At 43.3% G+C, this 26320-nt stretch overlaps 3 protein-coding genes across 11 annotated transcripts in view; 2 read left to right on the forward strand and 1 right to left on the reverse strand.

The window, feature by feature from the left end:
• The window catches only part of ushbp1 (Usher syndrome 1C binding protein 1), a 20524-nt gene extending 8790 nt beyond the window's left edge, over nucleotides 1-11734 (reverse strand). For 2 of the 6 annotated variants that reach the window (XR_009795715.1, XR_009795716.1), the window contains exons 1-14: nucleotides 11333-11646; nucleotides 9225-9427; nucleotides 8810-8946; nucleotides 7976-8139; nucleotides 7715-7888; nucleotides 7299-7543; nucleotides 5826-5966; nucleotides 5642-5730; nucleotides 5408-5525; nucleotides 5090-5330; nucleotides 4787-4945; nucleotides 4281-4378; nucleotides 3621-3743; nucleotides 2507-3531 (exon numbers count right to left, since the gene is read on the reverse strand). Coding sequence is in view for 3 of the 6 variants with exons in the window: in XM_061824853.1 (XP_061680837.1) it covers nucleotides 3369-3531; nucleotides 3621-3743; nucleotides 4281-4378; nucleotides 4787-4945; nucleotides 5090-5330; nucleotides 5408-5525; nucleotides 5642-5730; nucleotides 5826-5966; nucleotides 7299-7543; nucleotides 7715-7888; nucleotides 7976-8139; nucleotides 8810-8946; nucleotides 9225-9427; nucleotides 11333-11338 (2061 nt within the window). In the remaining 3 variants the exon portion in view is untranslated. Of the gene's footprint in view, nucleotides 1-1142; nucleotides 3532-3620; nucleotides 3744-4280; nucleotides 4379-4786; nucleotides 4946-5089; nucleotides 5331-5407; nucleotides 5526-5641; nucleotides 5731-5825; nucleotides 5967-7298; nucleotides 7544-7714; nucleotides 7889-7975; nucleotides 8140-8809; nucleotides 8947-9224; nucleotides 9428-11332; nucleotides 11647-11668 lie in introns of those variants that run through there. The other 4 variants (XR_009795717.1, XM_061824853.1, XM_061824854.1 and 1 more) reach the window with 4 other exon arrangements.
• Nucleotides 11735-12048: 314 nt separating this feature from the next.
• babam1 (BRISC and BRCA1 A complex member 1) lies at nucleotides 12049-20113 on the forward strand. 3 transcript variants are annotated; one of them, XM_061826121.1, is made up of 9 exons: nucleotides 12049-12179; nucleotides 13443-13873; nucleotides 14786-14844; nucleotides 14936-15056; nucleotides 15239-15317; nucleotides 15397-15421; nucleotides 15511-15640; nucleotides 17034-17120; nucleotides 17560-20111. In XM_061826121.1, exons 2-9 carry the CDS (start codon nucleotides 13454-13456, stop codon nucleotides 17758-17760), a joined length of 1122 nt encoding a protein of 373 aa, XP_061682105.1. In that variant the 5' UTR covers nucleotides 12049-12179; nucleotides 13443-13453; the 3' UTR covers nucleotides 17761-20111. The 3 variants fall into 3 exon arrangements, with proteins under 3 accessions (XP_061682105.1, XP_061682104.1, XP_061682103.1); XM_061826120.1 differs by having other exon boundaries at nucleotides 12054-12179; nucleotides 13440-13873; nucleotides 17560-20107; XM_061826119.1 differs by having other exon boundaries at nucleotides 12069-12265; nucleotides 13440-13873; nucleotides 17560-20113.
• A 661-nt stretch (nucleotides 20114-20774) lies between these two features.
• On the forward strand, nucleotides 20775-25575 carry plvapb (plasmalemma vesicle associated protein b). 2 transcript variants are annotated; one of them, XM_061826040.1, is made up of 9 exons: nucleotides 20776-21207; nucleotides 21381-21557; nucleotides 21682-21772; nucleotides 22551-22752; nucleotides 22849-23068; nucleotides 24445-24594; nucleotides 24678-24794; nucleotides 25073-25155; nucleotides 25312-25575. In XM_061826040.1, the coding sequence occupies exons 1-9, from the start codon at nucleotides 21004-21006 to the stop codon at nucleotides 25313-25315; spliced, it is 1248 nt and encodes a 415-aa protein (XP_061682024.1). In that variant the 5' UTR covers nucleotides 20776-21003; the 3' UTR covers nucleotides 25316-25575. The 2 variants fall into 2 exon arrangements, with proteins under 2 accessions (XP_061682023.1, XP_061682024.1); XM_061826039.1 differs by having other exon boundaries at nucleotides 20775-21207; nucleotides 25073-25575.
• Nucleotides 25576-26320: the final 745 nt, after the last annotated feature.

Below are 26320 nucleotides of genomic sequence, written 5' to 3' on the forward strand. Positions count from 1 at the left end.
CACAACACATCAATTGATTTATTTCTTTTATGTCTCTGGAGCCCCGAGAGTTCAGTAGATGAAACATAGCTCAAATACAAAATCTCTATCCATTACGTATATAAAGGATACACTGACAGACTGTAGGAATGAATAAGAGTGCGAAGGCTTGTTTGACTCGTTCGGGGTCACCAGGCACCACTCGCCAGAGAAAGGAGGCCAAGAAAGGCTCCTCCAGACCAACTACCGATTAATTATTAATTTGGGAGAAAATTGATCCATATACCTGAGTAATTTTTTCATTAATACACAAAATCTCATAATATTGTGACTTCATGTCATTTATCACAACATAACCATTAAAAAAGTTAGGCTTTTTATGCAGTAAACAATGCTTCCTTTAGGTTTGTACATGTCTGTAATTCCATGATCAAATTCACAGTTTTTGACCATCCATCCATTTTTCTTAGCCGCTTATCCTCACAAGGGTCTCAGGGAGCGCTGGAGCCTATCCCAGCTGTCAACGGGCAGGAGGCGGGGTATATCCTGAACTGGTTGCCAGGCAATCGCAGGGCACATGGAGACAAACAGCCGCACTCATAATCACACCTAGGGACAATTTAGAGTGTCCAATTAATGTTGCATGTTTTTAGGATGTGGGAGGAAACAGGAGTCCCCGGAGAAAACCCACGCAGGCACGGGGAGAACATGCAACGCTTTACCAGCTGCTTCACCGTGCTGCTCCGTTTTGGAGCAATATTTCTACTTCAATGGTGGAAAATGAAAATATGATTTTCTAGGATCTCTTTTAGTCGTTGTGGGCACTTAGAAAAGTCATTCACTTTCTTGGCATTACCGTGTCCCTGCACCTGTTCCTAATAAAGAAGCAACCGGACAAATAGTAACTTTAATTAAATTCTTGCAATTTTTCCTTGAAAAATATGACTTTCTCTGAGTAACATTATAGGTATTCTCCTCCAAAATACACTACTTTTAAATATAAAAAAACACACAACTCTGTAAGATAACAGCATGAGGCTAAGACTCAATTATAAAAACAGTAATAAAACAAAATAAGCAACAACTTCAACAGCAAAGATGATGCATATTGAAGATATTGCTGTTTTTTTTATATATATATATATTATATATATATATATATATATATATATATATATATATAGACCAAAATATACAAAACATTATGTAAAGCTATACAATAGATTTCTATAGACTAAAGCACAGTAAAATAGTATAAATAGGATAGAAATAGTATTTCAAAATAAAATACACATACATTCTGATAACCTTAATAAACACATCAACAACTAGTTGAGCTGACCGGAGCTGATTTCTTTGAGTAGTGATCAAAAATTCAAGAGAATGAGCTAATGCGACGCCAGTTTGATCACGCTCACCACCCATCGTTCACTCTTGGCAAAAAGTCGGCAGCGTGTTTCCACGCAACGCGCTCCCTTTGATTCAAGAAGAGTCAAGCAGAGGTTACGACCGTGGCGTGATGGGAAAAAAACCTCCGATGAACCCCAAACACTGAACATAGATCTTCAAGAAGAGGCTCACAAAGAGGAACGATAATTGCATCATCTGCCCAAATGGCAGCTATTACAACAATAGTGACAGTGACCTGGACGTATGGGGGAAGCGGGAAGGACACGACCTTTACGCCGACCTTTGCTCGGGAAACGGCGGCCTCACCGAGAGTCAGGGCGCCTGGGACTCACCACCTCGTCTGCCACTGTGAAGCCTCAATTCACAGCACGGCGCAACAGCCAGGCATCACTGTGACCCTATGGGCGTGACACTCAACCTTTGCCTTAACCTTCTGACCGCCGTTCACCGCTGGGTGGGGCACAGGATTGGCCGGAGGGTAGGGGGGCGAGATGAGTTTGGGGGATTCGATGTGGGAAAGAATGGCAGCGAGGAGCAATATCGGAGAGCCCAAAAGCAATTAAAGGGAACAGGAAATGCAATTCCAAAGTTTCTCAGGGGGCTTCAGAAAAGGTCTCAGGCGTTCTTCCGTCACAATACATAAAGGATAAAGCAGTACGGTCCACTTAATAACCACTCGTCGCACACTGGTTCAACTTACAACTTCATTAGTCACATATTCAGGCTGGGTTTCAATAGGTCATTCGGGCTGAGGGAGTGGCATTGGGGTCCTTGCGGGCTCCTCCGAGTGGTCAGTTTTCACGGTACCTCAGTGGGACCGGTGTACTGCCCCGGATCCCTCGTTGTAGGACGTGTCCAGTTCACAGGACCGCTCTCGGGTGGACTCCTGGGCCCGACCCCACCTCTCGATTGATTTGATGGGGTCCTAAGCCCCTGTGGTACGGGCACAGCAATTACAGGCCACTTCTGACAGTCAATGTGCATGCAAAATGGTGTCAATTCCCTTGCATGTGTCCCCAGACAGACGCCCCTGGGACTTACTCGCTGGGTGTGGGGCCACTCACTCATTGCGACAAAAAACTGTGACTGTGAATTTCTTGGGTATCGTTTTACTTACACTTTGGTCCTACAGATGTTTATAATTCGCATGCCCCCTCCCAGCACACTTCAGTTGTACAGCCGGGTTCACGACTTTTGTCCTGCATGCTTCCTATCCTGTCTTTGCACAGCGGCATCTTGAAACTTCTTCTTTCTGCTTGACCTAACAACCAGACAAAACAATAATAACAATAATAAACTCATATCAATTTAGAAATCCTATTATTATTATTATGCAATTGTAGCGATGGACCTTCAGTACACCACTAATTCAGTACAGAACATCTTCCTTACAGACATATTTTCTGAAATATGTGCCAGCTCACCTGCGACTCTCAAGAGAACAAGAAAATGACATGAAATGAATAGATTAGATAGATCTATTTACTAGTACTTGTTCTTGTTTAAACTTACCCATGGATTGAAATATTTTTGTTTTTTCATAGCTCCGCAGAAATGAGTGCAAAAAAAAAAAGTAACGATCAGCTTGGTACACAAAGAGTTTTTTTTTCAGATTGGGCAATATTTAGGAGGTGTAAAATACACACCAAAAATACATAAAAAAAGAAACACTTTTTTTGTTAATGGGCAAGACATTAAACAATGACATAAAATGTGGTAGGCATGTACTTACTGCAATGCTTCTAATTGGAGTGGCTCTATAGTTGGCTTGAATGCAATGAAAGTCTACTTTGAGTTGTGCTCTCCAATTTCAATTCAGTTTAATATTCTCGCACTATGGATGAACAAGCAGTGATTTCCATGTCTTACCATTTTACCTAGATGTCATTTAAACCATTTCAAACAGACACAAACCCTACAAGCAGGAAGGACTCTAGCCAAGATGTCCAGTTACTTTGTCTCTGTGACGCGTAACTGGATTAGAGAACAGTCTCTTCCCTCCTCCATTCTGAATCTTCCCCTGCCGTCGTCATTTCACTCTGGATGTGCTGACTCTCCATCATGGCTGCTAGTTTGTGCTCCAGCTTCCACACCTGCTCCCTGTACCTTCTGCGAATGTGTCTGTACGAGCTCAAGGCCTTACTGGAATGCAAATAAACAAAAAAGATTCTGTTTCATACATTACTTGTGAAATGTTTGCCGGAAATTCATATTAAAAAAAAATATTGCACCTGTGAGCTTGTGCAATCCGTGAAACGTGTTCGTCACTGTCCCTGCTGTTGGAGGCGCTGTCTGGGAGCGTTGCATTGAGTGAGTCGTAAACTGAAGCCAGTCTCTTCTTTAGGGCTTGTTCCCTAAAGGCAAAATAGGACAAGAAGATGAAGTGCACCATTTTCATCACTGACGCAAGTGAAAATAAAGAATGGGATGTTTCCTTGAGCTACAACCAAAGACGGTGGACACTAACAGGGCCATCGCGCTCGTCCAAATACTTTTCCCGATGAAACATTTCAAGACACAGCCTCACCCATCTGACAGGGAACCGCAGCCCAAGGCGGCCATTCCATTGACGCCGTTCAATTTGATGGAGTAAAATGGTGTTAAAATGTCTTAGAAGAAAGATGCAATGCAAATTTGGAACCCCTTGATGTCTCATGTTGGGGGCATTGGGTTGTTTTCTGTTTAGTTACGTCTTGACTACTGTAACAATTATTGTGTCTGTTATGAAAGGTCACTTAACTGCCTGTAAAAAAAAAAAAAAAAAGTTGTCTGACGCGCATGCTTGATAAAACCACACGTTCCCGTTCAGTGATTTTTCCGGCATTGACAGTAATCAGTTCAAGCGACAGGACGTCAATCGAGAACTGTTTGCTTGTGATGGAACACGTCACCTCTGATGTAGCACGTGCAGCTCTTTCAATATGGGCCTCGTCCTGAGCCCAGCCACGTCACCATCATTACACACTTTCGCTGCATTCTCGCAGAGCCTCTGAAATGTTAACATATATTGTCAAAAAAAAAAAAAAAAAGACACAGTATCACGGAATGACAGATGCAAGTACTACACGGCACACAAATTTACTCATGTGTGTCCTAATACTGTACTTTAGTCTACCGTGTACGGAGATGTGCTCTGCCACGTCCTTGTCCTTGGACGGTGGCAGAGGTGTGAAGAGCGGCTCTAATCTAAAGACCTTGTTTGACCAAAATATCCCTCTAGGCCTGGAGGGATTCTCTGCTTTGGTAGCTAGATGTATGATTTCCCGTGTGGGACACCCAGATTTGAATCGGGTCTGCCACAAAAGACCAACGTCCTGCTCCCTCTTGTATATTTCACCTTGACTTAGTATCACTTGAAAAAGTAAAAGAAAAGTGAGCTGCTGTTGGTCCCGTCTACCTGTTGTTCAGCTTTACAGCCGCCAAGCTCCTCTCGGAGGCTTTCCGGAACACGCGCTTCAGATCCTTCCTGTGCTTTCTGGGCCACCACACTCCACTGCAGACACCGGAGCTCTTTCTCCTTCAGACGAATCAGAGCGCGTAGATCCGACATCTCTTCCTGAACAAGCAGTGAAACACTATCGTTAAAAAAATGTGATAAGTGAATTTTAAAAAAAATGAATAAAATGGGTCAATACACAGGTCTTTGGAGCAAAACTTTGTGTTCCGTATACGAGCAGCTCACTGATGTCAAAACTCTTACCCTGGCTGTAATCAGCTCATGGAACAAAGATGTCTTATCCCTCGTGCTTTCATCACCAGACTTGCTGTTATCTTTTGATACGTGTCTCACTCTCATCCCAGCAGAGTGACCAGCGTCCGGGCTCATTTTGACTTCTGCTTGATGCGGACGTGGCTTATGGAGGTAAATGGCCGCCCGGTCTCTTTTCAGCTGTTCAATTAGCTGACGGAGCGCAACCTCTCGGTCAGTCACTTCAGGGGTTCTGGAGTTACAAATTCTGAATGATTTTGCCATTGCTATTCTTAGCTCCGTGTGCCAGGGAGTCCTTCAAAACGTCACCTCTGTGCCTTGTGTGTTTCCATCTCCCGGGTGACCTCTACTATTGTGAAGGAGGTCGACAACTCCTCGCCTCCCATTTTCTGTGACGGACTGCCCGGCTGCTGCTTCTCCTCGACACCTGCCGAGAACAAGAAAAAAAATGACAGTTGTTGTTTGGGAACAACAGGGGCACACGCGACGCTTGTACGTTGGTGAGTGTTGAGTACTAAACACTGAAAAGTGATATTCAAACACCTGCTCTGCTGGTCTGCAGAGGAATGCTTTGTTGCCTCTGAGCATCGTAAAGCGACAAGAGTTCACTGTAGGCCTCTTCACACTCTTCACTGGCAAAAGAGAAAAATAACAGCTCAATGTGATGTGATTCTATGTAGCTGACAGGTGATAAGCATGTTATGTGAGAAGCGTGTTTTATGTATACCAGTATCTGAGAGCCAAGTGCATGGCGGAGCAATCGGCCTCGAACCTCTTTAGTGTGACACTGAGGTGCTCGCACTCTGCCCTCCTTCGCTCCAAAGCAACGGTCAGACGTTCATTTCTCGACTTCAGCTTCTCATTGTACCTGTAAAACACCAGACTAGGAATGAGCGGTCACAATTACTCCCAGGAACTCCAAAGGTTCTGCGCTGGTTGGTGGAAAAGCCCTTTTTTTTATCGGATCTAAACACCCCTATGTGGTTGGAAGTAACAGAGTACAATTTGTTCCCGTACTTAAGTACATTTTTCAGTTGTCTGTACTTTACTATAATTAGAATTATAATCTTTATTTTTCGGACTCACGACATTTCCAAACTTCTTAAATGAAGTAAACCACGGTTCAGATGATCACTGACTGAACAAAATCTTGGGTTTTGATACGGCAGAAAAAAAAAAACATTGACGAAAAGCAACAAGGAGGAATCTGAACTGCGGAGCAATAGATTCCTTTCTGATATGTGCAGTGGGAGGATTTCAGAGGTGCCTAACCACCAACTACTTGAAGCAGAGTTCCCGCACCTTTGGATGGCTGGTTGTGCTAGAACACTCTTGTTTAACTCTTACCAGTATCCAGCCATAACATTGCTGGCTTCATTTGTCGTCTTTTTCAACATTAAGTAAGACGTGTAAGTGACAACCGTGGCAGTTGGGAAAATTTACTTATTTAGATTGGAATGCGCTGCTTGCGACAGAACAAGCCACTTCAATTGGCTTCCATCCACTCAGTGATCAGATCTTGAATTGGTTGGCTGAGGTGGTGCTCATGGCTACCACAGAGAGCACAATAAATTGAGTAGTTAACTTTGGCCGGTGTCTGAGGCATGCGGTACGTGGACGGGAAATTTTTCCTGGGTACTTGTGCAATTGTCTTTGTCTTTGGTCATTGTAGGGGATGGAATACCATGGAAGTCTTCACACCACGATCTATACTTGTGCCCCTGGGCTAGGTCATCAAGAGCATAGTAATTGCTGCACTCATTGCTTGGGGGTAACCTGCTGATTAAACAAGAGACGTGAGAGCTGCACTGTGTGTCCGCTTCTCTATCTGGGCCAATGTTCAGCATCCGAACCAATACATTGAACTGAAGGGACTTTATGATGTCAGATGAGTATATCACTGTGGCAGGGCTAACTGGTGAGGTTGGTCCAGCTTCTCATTTGCAGCCCTCGGTGACTGCGAAAGAGGTCTTAGAATGGGGGTAAGCATCACCGTTGAGGTTGACCTCCTTTACTCCAACTTCAGGTGACAGAGAGGCAAGACATAACTTTCATTCATTTCTCAAAACAAAAATGAAAAAGCTATCTGTTGATGACGGCGTGCAGTTTAGCTTGCCAAAGGACTGAGCTCTATCCTCGTGTACTCAGCTACAGTAGTAGTAGTAATCAGAGGAGGTCTAGATTGATAAGGCGTACCAACCTGTTCAGCCGTTCTATCTCTGACTCTAGGCCGACGGGGCTTGGACTAGGACTTCCTGAGGTAACAAAGCTCAGGGGGGAGCAGTCACCTCCTGAAGATAATGATCCTCCTGCAGCTCTTCTGAGGAGCAAAGGAGAATTTGGAAAGGAGGACCAGGCCCTGTCTGTACTTAAAGCCCCAGTGGTGCCTGCTGATCTATATGGAGGCGAGGAAATGGCAGACCTCCAGGCCCTCTGCTGACCAACCTGCAGAAACACAGGATAAGTCTGTCAATGCCACGGTTCGATTTTTTTTCTCATCAATGACAAAAATGTATGAATAAAAAAGATGCTTGTGGGCTTTCATTGAATACAAACTACTCAGTCTGCTATCCACACCCATATGTGACTTGTATAACAAATTCCTAAAGCAGTCACCTTGCTCTTCTCCCCTTCCACCTGGCTGATGCTGTGTACTCCCTGTAATTCTCCCAAGTCAGCCTGCGCGGGATGAGCGTCGATCCGCTTTTCTGAGACGTCCTCCTGAAATGTTTCCTTCGCCACATCTGACGGACAAGATATCCCAAATTCCTTTTCCATTTCCTCCAAAATCTGCAGGGACACAAATGGCTGATAAAGAAATGCTGACAGACGATCACTTGGATGCATTTGAGTTTTTGTTGTTGTTTTTGTCAATACCTTAGTAGCCTTAGCCCAGCTGTCCTGAGCTGCTCTCAGATGCTCTTTGGGTTTTTCTCGGTCAGAGGATGTGATGGGGGCTGCCCAGGACCTTCTGTAGTTGATGGAGTCCTCCACAGCAGCCAGGGCACCCTTGAGTTCTGCCCACATGACGCTACAGCCTCCTAGAGGACGATACGGTTCTAATCACTTTAGAAATGGATACAAGAAGCCTCTTTTATTCATTTTATGCAGTGCCTGCTAGCCAAAACACAATATGAAGCACCGATCTGTTTACATTTTTAATTATTCCGTGAAATTGTATTAATTTCTTTCCAGCACTAGCATTTTTTGTGGCAAGTTCTGGTAAGTGTGCGATGATATTTTATTTCCATTTCCTATTTATTTATGTATTTTGTCTGATTACAACCTCTCTTTGTTGCAGTTGCCACGTGAATATAAACTTCCCAGGGTCTTCATAATGGGTAGTGCTGACTAACGAGTGTCAGATTTCTGATTTTGTCCTCGCAGGCCCAACTCGATGGTTATATTTCTCGATAATGTCAGCACTTTTCTGCCCTCTGCTTGATTGATCAGAGGAAAACGTCTAACAACAGCCAACATTCAACTGACAAAATGTCTGAACACATGAATACATTTAACGGAGAGCATCTTTGGTGAATATGACGACTTTCTTGAACTGCTCCAAATGATGCACGCTGCACAGGTGCATACATATATATATATATATTTTTTTTTACATTCAGTCACTAAGCAGGAATCGATCCAAAGCTGGCTGCAACATTATCGGGGGGGATTACAAACTGTTAGTAACAAATACAACAAAAGAAAAACCTCGGTAAGGGAGCGAACGTCTACATTTGACATCAGAGGCAGTCTTCTTTTCTGGGATGCTTCTCACTAGCCTGTGTGAAAGCAGGTCAGGAAACAGAGGGCTGGGTGGTCTTGGTGGTCTCAAATCACCTGGTTCACTGCGGAGGAGCATTAGCATGCCGCTTTAAGTAAATTCAACTGCGATTCTTGTAAGGCAAGCAACTGTATTCATTGAGTGGCACGTTGTTGTAGGGTAAAATAATGACAGTTGTGGTAATATTTAGCTTTCCCTTGTATGATAGTGTTAAATATAATTCTATGATGTGTGTGTACCTTCTGTAACGTGCGTTGTTCCGTTGAACAATAAGCTTTCTACTAATCAAACGGGTACAAAATGGAATTGAATCCTGTTTATGGCTGACATGAACTCACTCACCTTGGCGCCTTCAGCGAGCCCATCTTTTTGTTCACTTCAGCAATGATGCTGAGCAGGGTGCCCACTTCAGCTTCGCACTGAGCCAACTCTGCTGGCGAAGGCTCCACCTCTGGGCAAAGACTCATGTTGTCCAAGCGGGTCGTCGGCTCCTTGTCGCTGCTGGACGCTGTGTCCAGGCTGTCGCAGCGCACCAAGCCGAACTCCTTCAAAACAGTTTTTTAAAGCTCCACTGTCATGAAATGCATGATTTTTAATATGTTATTAATGAAAAAATGGCAGCCAGAATGGACCCATCTGTTTTTTTCACCACACAACATGATTTTGACGTATATGGCTTCTTGTAACTCCTACCATGAAAATCCTCTCGAGGGATTTGTTTTGGAGAAGAAGCAGGAAGTAACATTATTAGCATATGCCCACTCAGACAGTCTTGTATGTTTCTACTAGTTTTAACTGCTGGAAGGCAGCTCTTTGTTCTTTTGTGTTAGCCAAAATGCCGCCTCGTTTTATTGCTGGACATTGCTTGAACACTCGGGAGGATGGATTTACCCTTCATAAGTTTGCAAGAGACCCGGTTCGTCGTGAAAAAAATGGATTGCACGGGTGCAAAGGACGAGAGCTTCGTGGGTTCCAAATGACAGGTCGGTAGTTGGGGGGAAGGGTAATCCTCTCAGAATGCAACAAAAGATCCGCGCATGTAAGTCAGGGATGCTGTTTCGATGTATCCAGCGGCACGGCTTTGGCCGGGCTGGCTCATACATACTGTCTGGGAGTCTGTTGTTAGAAGTGATCCACATATCATCTAAATATGCCTGGAAACGATGGGGTAATATTGCCCCGGTCACTTCACTCGATTGTGAGATGTTCTCTTCTTTGAAAAGAGCTTCCGTCTCCCATAGTAGGTGGCCCAGCGTGTTTTCAATGGCGAATGTCGCGGTGTGGCGTAATGAACAGACGATGCAGGCAATATGGCTCCCACCTGGATGTCCAGTGAGACTTCCGCAATTTTGCAGATGGATGACGTGCTCTGGGGTCATATTTATTTTTTCGTATGGACATTGAAGTGACTAATGTTGTATGTATTTTTCATTACAATATCTATTTTAGAATGTTTATAGGCATGACACTTGACCTTTAAAAAACATATATATGCACGATGGCGCAGCTGTAAAGTACTCGTACTCTGCCTGTAGCGGCCCCAAGGTAAATTGAATTTGAGACCTCTGACTTAAACAATTAGACAAAAAAGCAGAACAAATACGCTGTTACATACAGTAGCCATTGCTGTTTGAAGGAAGGGTCTTTATTTATCTAGCTAAAGATTTCTCCACCCCCTTTAGTTTCTATTAATTAAGGAATCAATCAATATAAAGGCTTCTAAATAATTCTATAGATGAAATCTGTTGGGAACTCAAAGTAGATTTGTTATTGGCACTTATTGTTTTGAGCTGCGGAAAGAGGGGGAAACCAAAACATCCTGTATCCAACTTCCTGCCCGTACAAATATTTGCGCATCAAAAAGTTCGTGTTCAACTATGTATCAAGTATGTTATTTAACCATCTGTCTGAAAGTACGGTATACTACCAACAGTTGCGCTAAAATGTGCACTTTTGTAGTAATATCACGAATTGCTTACGGACAAAGTAAATCTATTATTTGTTTAGCAGAAGCTTTTGGTGGCATATTAGAATTTCTCTTTCCAAATGCATCCAGACAACGAACAATAGGGATACATTCCTGTTCTGCAGGACTATTTCAAGCATCCACTAGACCGAATTCCAAGACCTAACACGTTTTCATGCAAGCGCACTTGGGATGGCTGGAATAGTTTTGGCTAAGTGCATGAACTTGGATGTAGAAGAACATGAAAATGAAATATTAAGAGCAAGGTTTCTGCTATTGCAATGATCATACCAGCACAAACTGATTACAGAGGGATTCATTCAGTTTGCTTAGTTTAGTTTAAAGCTGCATCTTGTTTTCTCAAGGCCTAATTAAAATTTTTAAAGTGTTATTGTTACTTCTAAAACTACAGCAATACATTCAATCATGTATTATGTCACGTTAAAAAAAAATCTATATATTGAGTCATGTAACTGTGACTTACCTCCATACTTGACAGAGCTGAGAAGAAATATGTCTAGCTCTCCCCTCCCCACTGCAAAGCAGACAAAATAAGAAGTCGGACTGTCTCTGGAGTTATTTTACACAGTTAAGAATGTCAGCCACGCTCTACATGTCTGCCAGCCGGAGTTTAGTAAATGGAAAGTCATCTCCACCCATTCGTCGTCACTTTGTGCCCTTTCCTGTTTTGTCCAGTTTTAAATTTCATGCTTTTTAAATAGCAGGCTTTGACCAGTAGTATAAAGACCGGATGCCTGCAAATGAAGTAAGGGCTTATATTAGTTTTGACTTTTGACTTAATTTGGAAAATCGTCCATACCTGTAATACACTTAAGAGTATTTGTATTTGTGTGTGTGTGTGTGTGTGTGCGTGTGCGTGTGCGCGCGCCCCAACACGTGTCCTTTATTCTACCAGGTTATTTATTTATTTATTTTTTGTCCGTTTAGCTTCTTTACTTAATTGGTGAAGTGTAAAACTATACTGTGTATGACTTCATCTCAGTGACACTCAGTCATCAATTTCCATTGGGATAAAAAAAAGTTTCTAAATCCTTCTGTGAATAAATGGATAAAGTACAAGATGAGAGTACATTTGTAAATTGTCCAATATATATACAGTAGTCTCTTGTTTTCATCTTCAGAAGCTAAGAAGTGGAAATGGGTACTTTCTTTATTAAACTACATTCCCCACAATGCTTTGTAACCTTGCTCGTGTTGTCATTTCCTGCACGGAAGTTAAATCCGAACAGGAGCTGTTCGACGATTAATTGGTCCACTTTCAATGAGTTTTACGATATTTGCTTTTCAGAGCTATCAAAGCCATTAATTAGGTAGGTCTCCTCCTTACTTGAGTCGTCCATCTTTGTGCATAGAACCGGTTTCGCTTTAAAATTTCTTTCAAATCCGGCTAATGCTGGTACGTCCTCGTTTTTTGTTTTTGTTTTTTTTTTATCTGGGAGCTGGTTCAAAACATCGCCATTATTACTGTGTTGTGATTATACTGTATTTTTTTAATTGTACCTCCATTTCACACTGCATAACGCACATCGTTTTTGGAATTCACAAATATTCCGATTGTGTTTTGCCGGCTTTATACTTGACATAATCACAAGTTACCTTGTCTATATCGTTTTCCATTTATAAAAGGTGACGTTTCATGAATTTGTTAGGCATTAGTAGTTTTCAAACCATAAACACTTTTGTAAAAATAAACTCATGTAGTATTGGTGACTATGATGGTATGATTGATTCAATGTTCTCTTGTCCACCAAAGTATTAGCTTAACTGTAAAAAAATCGCCTCGGCTTGACTCAGTGAAAACTACACATATAATTAACACAACATGCGTACATTTGGGATGACGCCAATTAAAACTGACTGAGGATTGTTATGTTAAGGCAATGCTTTTGGCCTATGTATTGTTACGTGTTATTACTTTTTGCAGGGGACCTAAAATGTCCAGTGACATGTTATTTATTGTACAGGAGTCGAATCTCATTTTTAAAGTTTTGCTCATTTTTTTTCTGAGTAGCTCAAAAAGGCAACAGCAGAGTGTAACAGGAGTTATATGTCTGCCTCAAAATTCTGAGATGTGTTCAAATCTCAGTTTTGGCAATCCTGCTCTTCTAAACAGCATGGTGGTTAGCACATTTGGCTGACAGTAAGAGGTTCCAGCATTCCTGTGTGTACTTTGCAAGTTCTGTATGCTTGTGTGGGTTTTCTGATGGTACTCTACTTTTTGCCTACATTTCAAAATGTTCATGTGGGATTAACTGAAGGCTATAAAGGGAACATGTTCTGCCAAACCACATTTGTCTCTAATTTGGGATGAAATATTTTCTCTCTGCAAACATGAAGTATGGATTGAAATCGTCCACGCGTTCATAAGTTCTAGACATTTTTCTATCAAGAGCCCTCAAATCAGGTTATTCAAATTTCTTGAGCTTATCTTGAAATCATCTTTATTTTGGCAAGTGTGTCAAAAACACAACAACAGACAATCAATTGGAAGGGAATATTTCTGAATGAAAATGGATGTATCAAACATGTACCCACCAAGCTAAAGTTGTTTTTTTCCCCCCTTAACTCAGTAGCCTGTGTATCTATGGAGATGGCGGAACCTGGTCCCGCAGATGGAGAGGAGCGCCTGGTGGAGCTGCGACCGCGAACCCGCTCCAACCCTGAAGGTGCGGAGGACCGTCGAAGCAGCACGGGTAGCCTCGGAGGCGGAGGTAATCCTAGTTTATCGCAACCGGCCGTGGGGAGCCGCGTCGAAGGAGAGGGCGAGGCCTCGACCAGCGAGAGTCCTCCGTCTTCCACAACCGCGACCATCTCCACGGCCGCGGCGCAGACCCCCGCCACTGTTGCCGCACCTACTTCTGCCACAAATGTACAACTTGCTTTGGCTGCTGCGTGCAAGGAGAGGCCCAAGCCCACGCCACAGCAGCCGACACTGACAGCCCCCGTGCCCCCACCAGCAGAGTACCAAATCCGAGTTCCTCGTGTCAATTGCCCAGAGAAAGTGGTAAGATCACATTTTGTGTAGCTACATTCCAGGCGTCTTTATAAATGGGAAACCTTCCATAAAAATTGAGCAGATTGATAAAAAGATTGATGGAAGATGTTTTTTTTGGGGGGCGAGGGGGGTTCTTTTCATTTAAAATTTTGAATGGGATTTTGTGGGTGCATTTTTGTTCATTTTAAATGGGTCGGGTGTCTTTGGTCAGTGCGGACAATTACCGTAATTCCCGGCCTACAGAGCGCACCTGCTTTTAAGCCTCACCCAGTACATTTGTAAAGGAAATACCATTTGGTACATACATACGCTCAAGCTGTGTAAAAGCCGCAAGTGCCCACATTGAAACTCGAGATATTTACAAAGAAGGACGGTACACAGAGAGTTTAACGCTAGCGCCGTCACACTAACAGCAAAAAAAAAAACATACCGGTAAAAATCATTGAGACACGGCAGTAACACACGAGCACAGCGTGAACAGGGCCGGACCGGTAAAAGTCACTTCCTCGGCACATATATTCCACCGGTCTCACTCTTACCTTTTCCGCTCGAGTGCCCCCTTCCGGCCATTAGAAAAAATGCACAGATTAGCCACATAAACCGCAGAGTTGAAAGCCTGTGGAAAAAAGTTGCGGTTTATATGCCAGAAATTACAGTAAGATGAAACTCCACATTCATGTTATTGTTCTATAAAATATTTAAAATAATTATAATTAAAAACATCTTTTTATTGCTTTGCTTTGCTTTGATGTTCTCTTGATCCTTAATATTTTAAAGATTCCTAAAGTCAACTTCCGATGGAAATTTATCAGAAATTTTGTGGAAATTTGCCAACCCTTTTGTAGTCGTACTCCCACCGTACACAGATTGATAGCTTCAAATAATCTTCACAAGATGAATAGAATATGTGTCCCCCAATAGATCATCTGCTTGGACCTTTCTGAAGAGATGTGTTTACCCAAGCTGGAGTCTTTCAATGGGTATGTAGGATAACGTTGAGTTTTAAACATACCTCACCCCAAAGAGCAGTTTTTTTTTTATTATTATTATTATTTATCTTTCTGTTTTCAGCTCCAAAACGAACGCCCTGAATATTTCCCAAAAGATGATCGAGATGTTTGTCAGAACTAAGCACAAGATTGACAAACGGCACGAGTTTGCTCTGGTGGTGGTCAACGATGATGCTCTGTGGGTGAGTCAGAGACGCTTTTCATGCACTTTTACAGCGATGCTTTGCCCGGGCTGGGTTTCGAGGAATTTTGTTTCATTTTTCTCGCATCAAGGATGAAAATTCTACTTCGTAAGAATAATGGCGAGCCATTTATAATGGGTACAAAAGTCTACAGTTTTTTAAAGTTTTCCCCTGTGTCTCAGCTCTCAGGCTTCACTTCAGACCCCAGGGAGCTTTGCAGCTGTCTGTACGACCTGGAGACCAACGTGTGCGAGACGTTCAGTATCCTTCCATTCACTGTCAATTCAGGTACCATTAAAACTGAGTCATTTTCAGTTCTCGCCTTAACTGTCCTCTGCAGACTTGGAAGATCTTCTCAATGTCATGTAAGTACTCTCGGCACCCATCTTGGTTTCTCAAAGGATTCTGCTGTCTAAAAGTTGAATTTAGAAAAATAGTCTTGTTTATTTAACAGTCGTCAAAAGATTGAACTGCCGTCCATGGAGAATGTTCAAACTGTGCCGCCTCCTTATGTGGTGCGGACCGTACTTATTTACAGCCGCCATGCTGGACAGCTACAGCTCAGCCCTTCTGAGGCTGTCAGTGTAAGTAGGACTGCGACGGTCACCATTACGGTCGATACACCACACTACAACGCCACCTCCTCCTCCTTCCCGATTCACTTTGTTGTGCTCCAGGTCATTTGGTTGCGTGTGGTGTAGTAAAAATGGGTTATGTGGCATAGAAACTGCCAAGCAAATCATGCAAGTGGCTCGCTGTGGGAAACCCTTTATGGGATGAGCAGAAAGTCTGCAATGACATCACTTAATATTTTTTACATTCAGGAGTGCTTGATTTAATTTTTTTCTCACTTTGTGGATCCTGTAGAGCTCGTGCACCGACGCCATCAAATCACATGACTTGTTTACCTCGCCATATTGCCGGTCAAGCAAAGAATTGCTCAATTTTAAGTCGATTGGAGACGACACGAAAATACGTCTTAAAGCACGACACCCAGAGTCTTGTCCTATAGCGTCAGACATTTAGAAGGTCAAAATTAACGATGGTATGTGGAAAAATTAGATAAACTCGGCATAGAGGACCCGTATTTAATGCCGAAATCGATGTTTTCACCGATAAGAAATTGGACTGTTAATTCACTTCTGCTTGTTTTGGAGAACTGGATCTACACGTGGATCTGGTGAGTAAGTCGTCTAGATTTACATGAAAAAGTTTGAAAGCCTATAAAAGTCTGGACGCATACAAATACTTTGTTTGCTGGATCTGTCCTCATCAGGAATAAATCCCAGATAGTGACGGTTTTGACGGCTTGTGAAGGCGGAAGTGTGTTCGGCGACACGTTAACCTTTGCCGGAATCCATCCATATTTTCAGCTAGTATTCAATACAAATACCAATATTTAAGTAAATGACCCCTGGTTTACTCAAACTCGCATACATTAACTATGATTGGAAGAAAAAAAAAAAGAGGATGGTGTTGTTTTGTTTGGTCCACAGAACATACACGGAAGAGATTGCAGGCACATTTAACCTTTGTAAACCTCTGCGACAGACGTTTTTTTTTTTTTTTTTAAATACGGATTGTTCTCAAATGAGCCAATTTAGCATTATAAATGCTTCTTGGTAATTTGAGATTGAGAAGACTAATTCCTACCTGAAATGAAGCGATCGCTACAAAGGCGTGTGTGTATTTTGGTTGGGCAACATCCTTCATGTTTGATTGCCTAAATCCATTGATATTTTCTGGTCTTTTCAGCTGCTATTCCAAAGAATGATCTCTTTGAAGATCTGTCTGGTCTTTTGTAACAGCCAACAGCACAACAGGTCTCGGGTATTGTGAATATTCTGCTCCGTCGCGCGGCTCTTTTTGGCCGGCAATATGGTGCCGTGAAAATGGTGACGTCACGTGCACGAGCTCTATATGTGAGGAGTTTTGTCGTGCAACCATCCCAGCATGTTTATTTCTTGTGTCCTTCAGAAAATGCTACAGTCTCCCTACTTTTTCTTCGACGTGGTCTACCTCCACAACGGTGCGGAAGATCACGGGGAGGATACAAGCTGGCGGGTGAGTGGGGGCGCTCAAGCAAGAAGCTCCTGAATCTTAAAGGTCTCACCTGAAGTGGGTCACACGCCTGACTTGCATGGTTTCGTGACCCACTCGATGTGAATGCGTGTGGGCATGCCCGTGATTGACTGGCAATTAGTCCAGGCTGCAGTCTTCCTTCCACCCGCAATTGATAGGCTACAGTTATGTACGATTGAACAGAATATGTGTCCGAAATATGAAGGGATGGATCTTACATATGCCGCAAGTATTTAAGAGTTAAAATATTAAATTGATTCTATCAATGATTATTGCATATCCGATATCATTTTAGTTTTTTGTAGCACGTACTGGATGTCATAAACATGGTTGTCTATGACCATGCTTTCCCCGGCTCTGCAAGTTTGTCTCCTTTCCTAACATTCTTCTCGTTAACTACGTAACGCGTTTGTGCCTCCAGGACAACTACACCTCTTTCTGCAATCTCGACTCAAAGGGCATGTGCTACCGCTTCGAGGTTTCCTTGAGTGGACCTGCCGTTGAGCTGCACAACTGCATGGCCAAGCTTCTCGCGCACCCTCTGCAGAGACCGTTCCAGAGTCATGCGTCGTACAACCTCCTGGAGGGAGACGAGGCGCAGGACATTGAGGCCACCGTCTAGAGGTCCTGTTCTATGGGAAATAAATGCACACTGTAAATGAGTAGACCAGCGGCTGGATTGTAGTTTTCTGTTTTGGGCACTCGGAGCGCTAACGTCAAGATGAGGTCTGAGTCCATGTGTAACGTGGACCTGTAGCACTGAAGAAGTGACTGGAACATAATTGTACTGTTGTGCACGGTCTGGAAGATTTTCTTATTCTAGTTGGTTATGTCGGCGGCACGGTGGATCAGCTGGTATAGCGTTAGCCTCAAAGATCTGAGGAGCCAGGTTCGATCCTGGCCCCGCCTGTGTGGAGTTTGCATGTTCTGCCCGTGCCTGCGCGGGTTTTCTCCAGGCACTCCGGTTTCCTCCCACATCCCAAAACCATGTAACATTAATTGGACACTCTAAATTATTCCCTAGGTGTGATTGTGAGTGCGGCTGTTTGTCTCTATGTGCACTGGGATTGGCTGGTGACCAGTTCAGGGTGTACGCCGCCTCCTGCCAGTTGACAGCTGGGATAGGCTCCAGCACTCCCCGCGACCCTTGTGATGATAAGCGGCAAAGAAAATGGATTAATGGATGGATAGTTGGTCACGTCATGCATATTTTTTCCCTTCATTTCTTTGATTATCCATCTATGTTCTGTGAACCGCTTATCCTGATTCGGGTTGAAGGCCTGCTGGAGCCCGTGCCAGCTGACTGTGGGCGAGAGGCGGGGTACACTCCAAACTGGTCGCCAGCCAATTACGGAGCACATTCACAGCGATGGGGAATTTAGAGTCTTCAACGAATGCATGTTTTCTGGGATGTGGGAGGAAACCAGGCCGGAGAAAACTCACAGAGGCACGGGGAGAACAAGAAAACTCTACCCAAGCGGGGCTGGATTTGAACCCCGATCTTCAGACCTGTGCGGCAGATGTGCTAACCAGTGCCGCCTCTTTTTGGATATATTTTGATTTTTATAATTTTGTGTTATAGTTCGTTTGATGTATCCAAAGCAAGATCCAAGGAAATAGCTGTATGAAATAATGTGACTTTGCGAAGGTAACGAGGCTGAAGCCATTTGAGTTTTATTTTTGAGATTGTAGTTTGTAGTGGTGTGCAACTGCACATCATCATACTGAGAGTTGTTCCTCAAAAATGATCATAGCGTGGCTATTTTTGCAAAGCCTCCAGACAGCAAAATAGTCATTGAGATTGTATGCTCTGTATTGAACAACAAAACTGATCATACTGCACTTGTAATACTTTTTATAAGGTTTCTTGATGCCAAAAGTTTTTGGGGAGTGGTTCTCCACACAGTTGTCAGGAGATGGCAGTGTTTCTCCTAGAAATGATGTTCAAAATGGAATCCAGTGTAGCTTAAACTTTATGTGTGGCCTTTCCATCCATGTAAGTGCAAGCCTGCTTAAAAAGTACACTTAAAACATTTCGCTTGAAATTCTGTTTGGAGTCTGTTTATTGGACAGAATGGGCAAGATTGAAGTGGATTCTCTTTATGAACGATATCTTTTATCTAGGTTGAGTGCAATTATTACACTTGTGCTCCAGACGTTATGCATCTGCCGTCTCCTGTTACTTATCTAAAGTAGTGGTTTTGTCTTATCCCTGCAAGCCAAGATTTCCTGTTTTTAATGCAACGTCTGTCTGCGCTTGTGCCGGTTATTCCCTTTCTGTCACTCACGGGCCTTCATAATTGAGGTTTTCCCCGGACGCGCCGTGTTGTTAGCGAGACAATGGGGGGCAGGAAAGCTCGGGGCCCAGAAGACCTTTCCCCTTTTCCACTCTGGCCCTGCGCTGTCGGCCGCTCCTCGCGTCACGGCTGCAGATAACGGCGTGCGGGAGGGCCCGTCGACTCTGCACCGCAGAGAATTTGTTATCCACTCATCCCTGAAGAATGACAGCTCCCCATTGTTTTCATTCCTTCACTCCTCCGCTACCATGACTCCTTTCCGCGCTCGCTTGGGACAGGATATGCCGTTTTCTTATTTTGTTCATCTACAGTCTGGGGAATGCGGGGAGGCGGCGGTGCAATTCGTGACCAGAAATTGCAGTATTCATTAGTTTTCAATTAATTTATTTTTAAGTGTCATACATGTAGTCAGTAATTAGACATACCCGTTACTATTGAGAGGAAAAGGGGAAAATACAGGTGCTTACAAAACATTCATATAAAAACATTTTCACGACAAGAAGCTGCTGAGTACATGGACTCTGATAGGTCAATCTCGAGTATGTGTACAGAGCATGAAATGCATTAAAAATATATATGATTTGTATTATTGCAGTGGTTAATAACAGGAATAATACAATATAATCCTGCAGAGTGAGCTGTAATATGTGCTGTATGGTTAGAGAGATGAATAATGAATTAGAAAATTAATTCATTGTCACACAGAGAGAATTTGAACGCCTGTGCTTGATGTAGGTAAAAAAAAAATCAGAGTGGATGCAAATGTGCAAATGTGTGCTTACAACTGCGCTTTCTACTGTATTTTAGTGCTAGCACATTATTTTTCCTCAGTACACAATTATTAATATTGAATGCCTTCTGAATTTATATGACCAGAAGGCGCTCATCGTACACTGCATCAAATATTTACATATGTTGTTTCGATTTTTCCAAGCTATATTCCATGAACAGAGTCTTGTAAAACAAATACTATACATTCTAGATAGACAGATTCTACAATCATTTATTGCAGTATTGTGGGTAAGCTCAACATGACAAAAGTAAAATTAATATCGAGTATGCCTATTCTTCCCCATATGTTATTTGCTGAATAATATATAAATTTTGTAGTGTTTTTTTCCCCCCCAGTGACAATTTGCTTCTATTATATACCTGTAGGATTGTCCATGTACACCATTCTATTTTAGTAATATGGACTTAAGTATGAGTTGGTGAGGCTGTAACAGTGGCAGAGGTCGATCAGGGAGGAGGGGGATGAGGTGGGCGGGGGGGGGGGGGGGGGTATGCGAGGTGAGGGCTGGGCCAGGATGGACTGGAAGTTTGCCCCCAACAGCATTTATAAACATGGCCCCGCTTCTTTCCCCAGGATTTTTGTTTACATACGTCCATAAGTGCGCATTGCACTGCGACGGCGTCACAACGTCAGAAGACAAAACGACTTCATTGCCAAAGTTCCACTTGAGAATTCTGCGCTTGCGAGGGCCACAAGCTCGTGGATTTGAGGCTCCTCTGAGCTCTTCCCATTTAGGTCCGTCAAACCAGCTGCCGGCGGCACTCCAGCCCCAGACATGTACAGCTCCAGCTATTCCCGGGCCAAGTTTGGCCTGGAGGCTCGGGATCCCCCGCACAAGCCCAAAGGCAAGAGCTGCGGCTACTACATGAGGATCGTGTTCTTCTTCTCCTCGCTCATCCAGTCCCTCATCATCGTCAGCCTGGTGCTCTTCCTCATCTACGGGCAGCCGCAGAAGTCAGCCGAGGAGATGAGAGTCAAGGTGAGCGATTCGATCCGAACGCAGCCCAGACCTTCCTCACGCCTGAAACCCTCCAGTGTAGTATGAGATTATTATTTCAGAGATGGATGTGGGCCCTTTTCTGTGCCAGCGTGGGCACCTCTTTCTTTTTTCCCGACGTCTAACATGACCCCAAGCCCTCTGCTGTTGTGCAGGAGCTGGAGCTGGGCTTTAACAAACTAAGCGACAACAACATCCAGCTGAGGAAGGAGAAAGGCGAGCTGAGAGCTCAACTCGGGATGCGCACGGCGGAGAGAGATGCTCTGGAGAAACAGCTGGAGCAGCTCAGGGCTGCTTTCAACGCCACAAAGCTCGACCTCATGCGTAAATTAGTAAGTACAGTATAATGCGTACATGTTCAAGCAGTGTGTTTGTGGCTCATTATTGCTGATATTCTTGGTTTAATCTCTCCCCAATTCTTTATTTTTTATTTTTTATTTTTTTGGTTTCACGCAGGCTGTTGAGAAGCAAACGGCGTTAACACGAAACGTGGGGGTGCGATGTCCCCCTCCCCCCATACAGCAGCCTGCTGTTGTTACTACTAGCAGTATGTACAGTATTGCCATTCAGCCTTCCTTGTAATACATTATTAATAATAATAATAATTTCAGTGCAACAAAAACGCTGTCTTTGTGATTGAGTACTTTTTTAATCCATCAGAGTTCATGCTTGATTGATTATTGATGATTAATTGATGATTATCAAATCTTTACTGTGATGAAAAAAGGCATTAAAACTAACTTTTTCCTGCAATTTTAGCATTTACCTATAAAATAATCACATAGAATTGCACCTCGTTTTTTATATTCTAATCAAGTGGATCCTGAAAAAATGAGTTTGGAGACCTATTAAAAATCTACATCAGCACAATAAATGATTTTCCATCGATATAACATCCTGAAGGAGATTTTATAAATTTACATTATAGCTTCTGAACCATTTTATTATTTTTTAGTCCAATACAGGTACTGGAAAAAAAAAAGTTTTTTTTTCCCTGAAATGTAATCATATATAAACTAATTAGGACGTTGGAGTTTCACATTTTAGAAAAACTACTGAAGTGAATAATTTGTAATAAATATTCTTTTTCTTATATATTTTTTCTATTCTACATTTTTTTTTTGCGCTCTTCATTTAATCTGTAAAAGTTTTTTTTATTTTTTCATTAAATCACCAGCTCAGTTGGCCTGGGAGGAAAATATCAACGGGTTGTCATATTAAAGAGTCAGGAAGTTGGACACAAATAAAGCCACAGACTCTGACAAAGTAATTAAAAAAAACAGACAAAGAAGAAGAAAAACCTTAAAGTTGTGTTATCCCTCCAGACGAGCTCAAAAACTTGCAGAACCTCAACGCGAGACAGAGGGCCATGATTGAGCTGATCGAGACCAACTTCAGCCAGACGGTCCACTACCTGAGCACGGAGAGGGACGGCGCCCTCAAGCAAAGGGACGTCCACCACCGGGACGTCATCGTTCTGCGCAAAGAAAACGACTTGCTGAAGGAGCAACTCACCACGTACACCAGGTACTGCATTCGTGACTCTGTGCGTGCGTTCATCAAACGGAATCATTGCAGGATTAAAGTCAGTTAACGTGAACGTTCCGCATTGTGTTTCACCAGGAAATGTAAAGAGGACTTTGCTCACTCTCTGGATGGGATCCAAACGGTGACCAGGAATTTTCTGAACAAAATCAACAACCTGTTCCCCCACCAGATGACCTTTCACCTCACCTGTGAGAGCCAGCAGGAGCAAATGGAGAAGATAAGAAACAGCTGCACCAACCTGTCCAGAGACGTGGAGAACAAGTTTCAATTGTATTTGGACAACGTGGGCAACAAGGTACATGCGCATGGACACAATATGCTACATAGACCGCCGGAGGTACTTTGGCTTTTTTTTTTTTCTATTCTAAACAATCACAATGTCGTGGAAAACCCAATTTACTTCTGTAGCTCAATTTTGAAAATTGAAACTCATACAGTATGTTCTCTACACAAAGAGTGAAATAGTTCAACATTTCTATAGTTATAGCTTGCAGCTAGCAAGAAAAACCAAAAAAACAAATTCACCATCTCATACAAGACAAACAAAATATTTTTCTAATACCAAAGTAAGGTTTGCAAAATATTGTGTTGTGTTTAGCAAATCTCACTTTTTGAAATGAATGACTGAAATAAAGATTTCTCCAAATAGAAGCTCCTCACTGAGGGAATGTGATGAAATGGCAACATTACACTATATTCATAACTAATTAGACCTTCTTGACTGCTGCTAAGTTGACTCCGATATCATTACCGAGAACAATTTTCATTTTGGAGAGAGGCTGTCTTTCCTCTGGGAAAATACAAATAGACCAGCATCGTGTAGCGACAAGCAGAGCAGAGACTTGCTCCGTGAGATGCCATAAGATACAATTAAATTAAAATAAATTAAATTACAATTAAACTCGGGCGGCACAGTGGATCAGCTGGTAAAGCGTTGGCTTCACAGTTCTGAGGTTCAATCCCAGACCCGCCTGTGTGGAGTGTGCGTGTTCTCTCCGGGCACTCCGGTTTCCTCCCACATACCAAAAACATGCAACACTAATTGGACACTCTAAATTGCCCTGAGGTGTGATTGTGAGTGCGGCTGTTTGTCGCCATGTGCCCTGCGACTGGCTGGCAACCAGTTCAGGGTGTACCCCGCCTTCTGCCCGTTGATAGGTAGGATAGGCTCCAGCACTCTCCGCGACCCTCATGAGGATAAGTGGCAAAGAAAATGGATGGATGGACAATTCAACTCTGTATTAACGTTTTGCACCATTTTTCTTCCCTGGGTCACAAAAAGGTTGGGAAACACTGGATTAGATGTCTCGTGATCACCCGTCGTCAGGTATAGAGCATTTTGGTCATGCTGACACGCTGGCTAAAATGCTTTTTTTTTTTTTTTTTTTTTTTGGCATAATCTTGTGTGTGAGTTTACATAATAACTCAACTCCACCTGATGAAGAACTGCACCAGCTGCCAAGTGCGTGACGTTGAGGAAACTGCGCATTAAACAAACTGACACGGTCAACATTCAGTTAGACAGTTTGGAAAGGCAGCACCGGATAAAGAATTGGCACAGAAGGGTGGGTGGGAGGTCCTGGGGGGAGGGTCAGTGTCAAGTCTCTATGTTCGCACCCAAAACTAAACAATGAGCGGACAAAGAACCTCACATCTGTCTTCTCCTCGCAGGTGGCGCAGATTCAAGGCACGGCGAGCCGGCTGGAGGTGCAAAACTCGCACTTGAGCGCCGACCTGCGGTGGTGCGAACGCAACCGCAACGACAGCCTCGCCGAAGCCAGCAAGCAGCTGCAACTCAAGGAGAAGACCCACGACGAGGAGGTTCTCACAAGCACCACACCATCCCGTCCCTCTTATTAGTACTATTACTACTCTCCTTTTCACTTGACCATTTTTTTTTTCAGATGGCCAAACGGCTGATTGAGAATAAGCAGCTAAGAGAAGACAAACAATCGCTTGCAGAAATTTTGGGCAGGAGGGAAAACGAGCTGCAGACCCTGAGGGCATTGCCCAATTGCAAGGTACAAAACTCTCAGTCGACACGGTTTGTTGTGCGCGCACACATGTGGGGAAGGTCAGATGATTAAACGGCACACGGTGCAGAGGTGAGACGGACGTGTGTGGACTCAGCATTGGTGAGGAATCGTGGCCCGGCAGCAGCAGCAGGAAGGATGGACGACCAAGATAACAACTCCTGAAATCTGTCACCTTTCAAGCTCTCTAGATGAACTTGTCGGTGTGTGCGTGCGTCTATGTGCGAGCTGCACTCGTATCTAAATCCAAGTGAAATGTTCTGCAGGTCGAGCCGTCTCCGCAGCAGCAGAACAGACAAACCGGAGTCATCTCGCCTGCCGTGAGAGCGCAGCAAGTCCCAGGGAAACGGTCATTTTTGCAACTTTCATATGTGTACATGTTTTGAGAGAAGCAGATGACTGTACAGAAAGGAAAAAAAAAAACCAAGCATCCAGTTGTTGACTTTCTTGTGTTATTACATCATTAATAACGACAATGAATGTGCAATTTTGTTTTCTCTTCCAGGTGAGATGCATCGCTCCAGTAAAATAATGTGTGGAAGCACTGGCGGCGTAAAAACAAAGATATTGTACATCAAGACACAACAAACAACGGATGTCACATGTCTCACGATTGATTCACACTTTGATTTGGAATAAATGTGTGCCAGGTTCATGCAAAAACAGAATACGACACACAGTGTAAATATCGCTTGTGGGTGCGACTTACTGCGTTTGTAAACTATTATTGTTTCTTTTTCATTTCAATAAATTAAATGAAGCATCACAACGTCTTCTTTTTTCGAATGAAACTGGAAATTGGCGGCATGGTGGATCAGCTGGTAAAGGGTTGCCCTCACAGTTCTGAGGACCCGGGTTCGATCCCCGCCCCACCTGTGTGGAGTTTGCATGTTCTCCTCGTGCATCCGTGGGTTTTCTCCGGGCACTCAGTTTCCCCCCAGATCCCAAAAATATGCAAAATTAATTGGATACTCTAAATTCCCCCTAGGTGTGATTGTGAGTGCAGCTGTTTGTCTCGATGTGCCCTGCGATTGACGAGCAACCAGTTCACGGTGTACCCAACTTCCTGCCCGTTGACAGCTGGGATCAGCTCCAGCACTCCCCGTGACCCTAGTGAGGACAAGCGGCAAAGAAAATGGATGGATGGAAACTGCAAACTAGCCCCTACATTCCAGCTCAGGCGCCCGAGATGGTGAAGTTTGCGTCCTCCGAAGGACGCTACGAGTGCAGGTTCAAAAGGTCACAACACATCGTCAGCCGTGAACTTTGAGTTCAAAATAAGTAACGAGGCATTTATGATTTCAGTAATCAAACAGAGTCATCCTCAAGATTCATGCCCATTCTTACGATTATTTGAACACACCGGCTATTATTTGAGCTCTAATTTTTATTGCTTCCCTTTCCTTTTATAAACAGCGTTTCGATGTCACACAGCTGAGTAGCAGCATAGAACGCGCCAGAATTTTTATGAATGATTAATAACTGTTATCCTGTTAATGTGAACCGTGGTTCAA

The sequence above is a fragment of the Syngnathoides biaculeatus genome, chromosome 7 (assembly GCF_019802595.1).
Source record: "Syngnathoides biaculeatus isolate LvHL_M chromosome 7, ASM1980259v1, whole genome shotgun sequence".
NCBI lineage: Eukaryota > Metazoa > Chordata > Actinopteri > Syngnathiformes > Syngnathidae > Syngnathoides > Syngnathoides biaculeatus.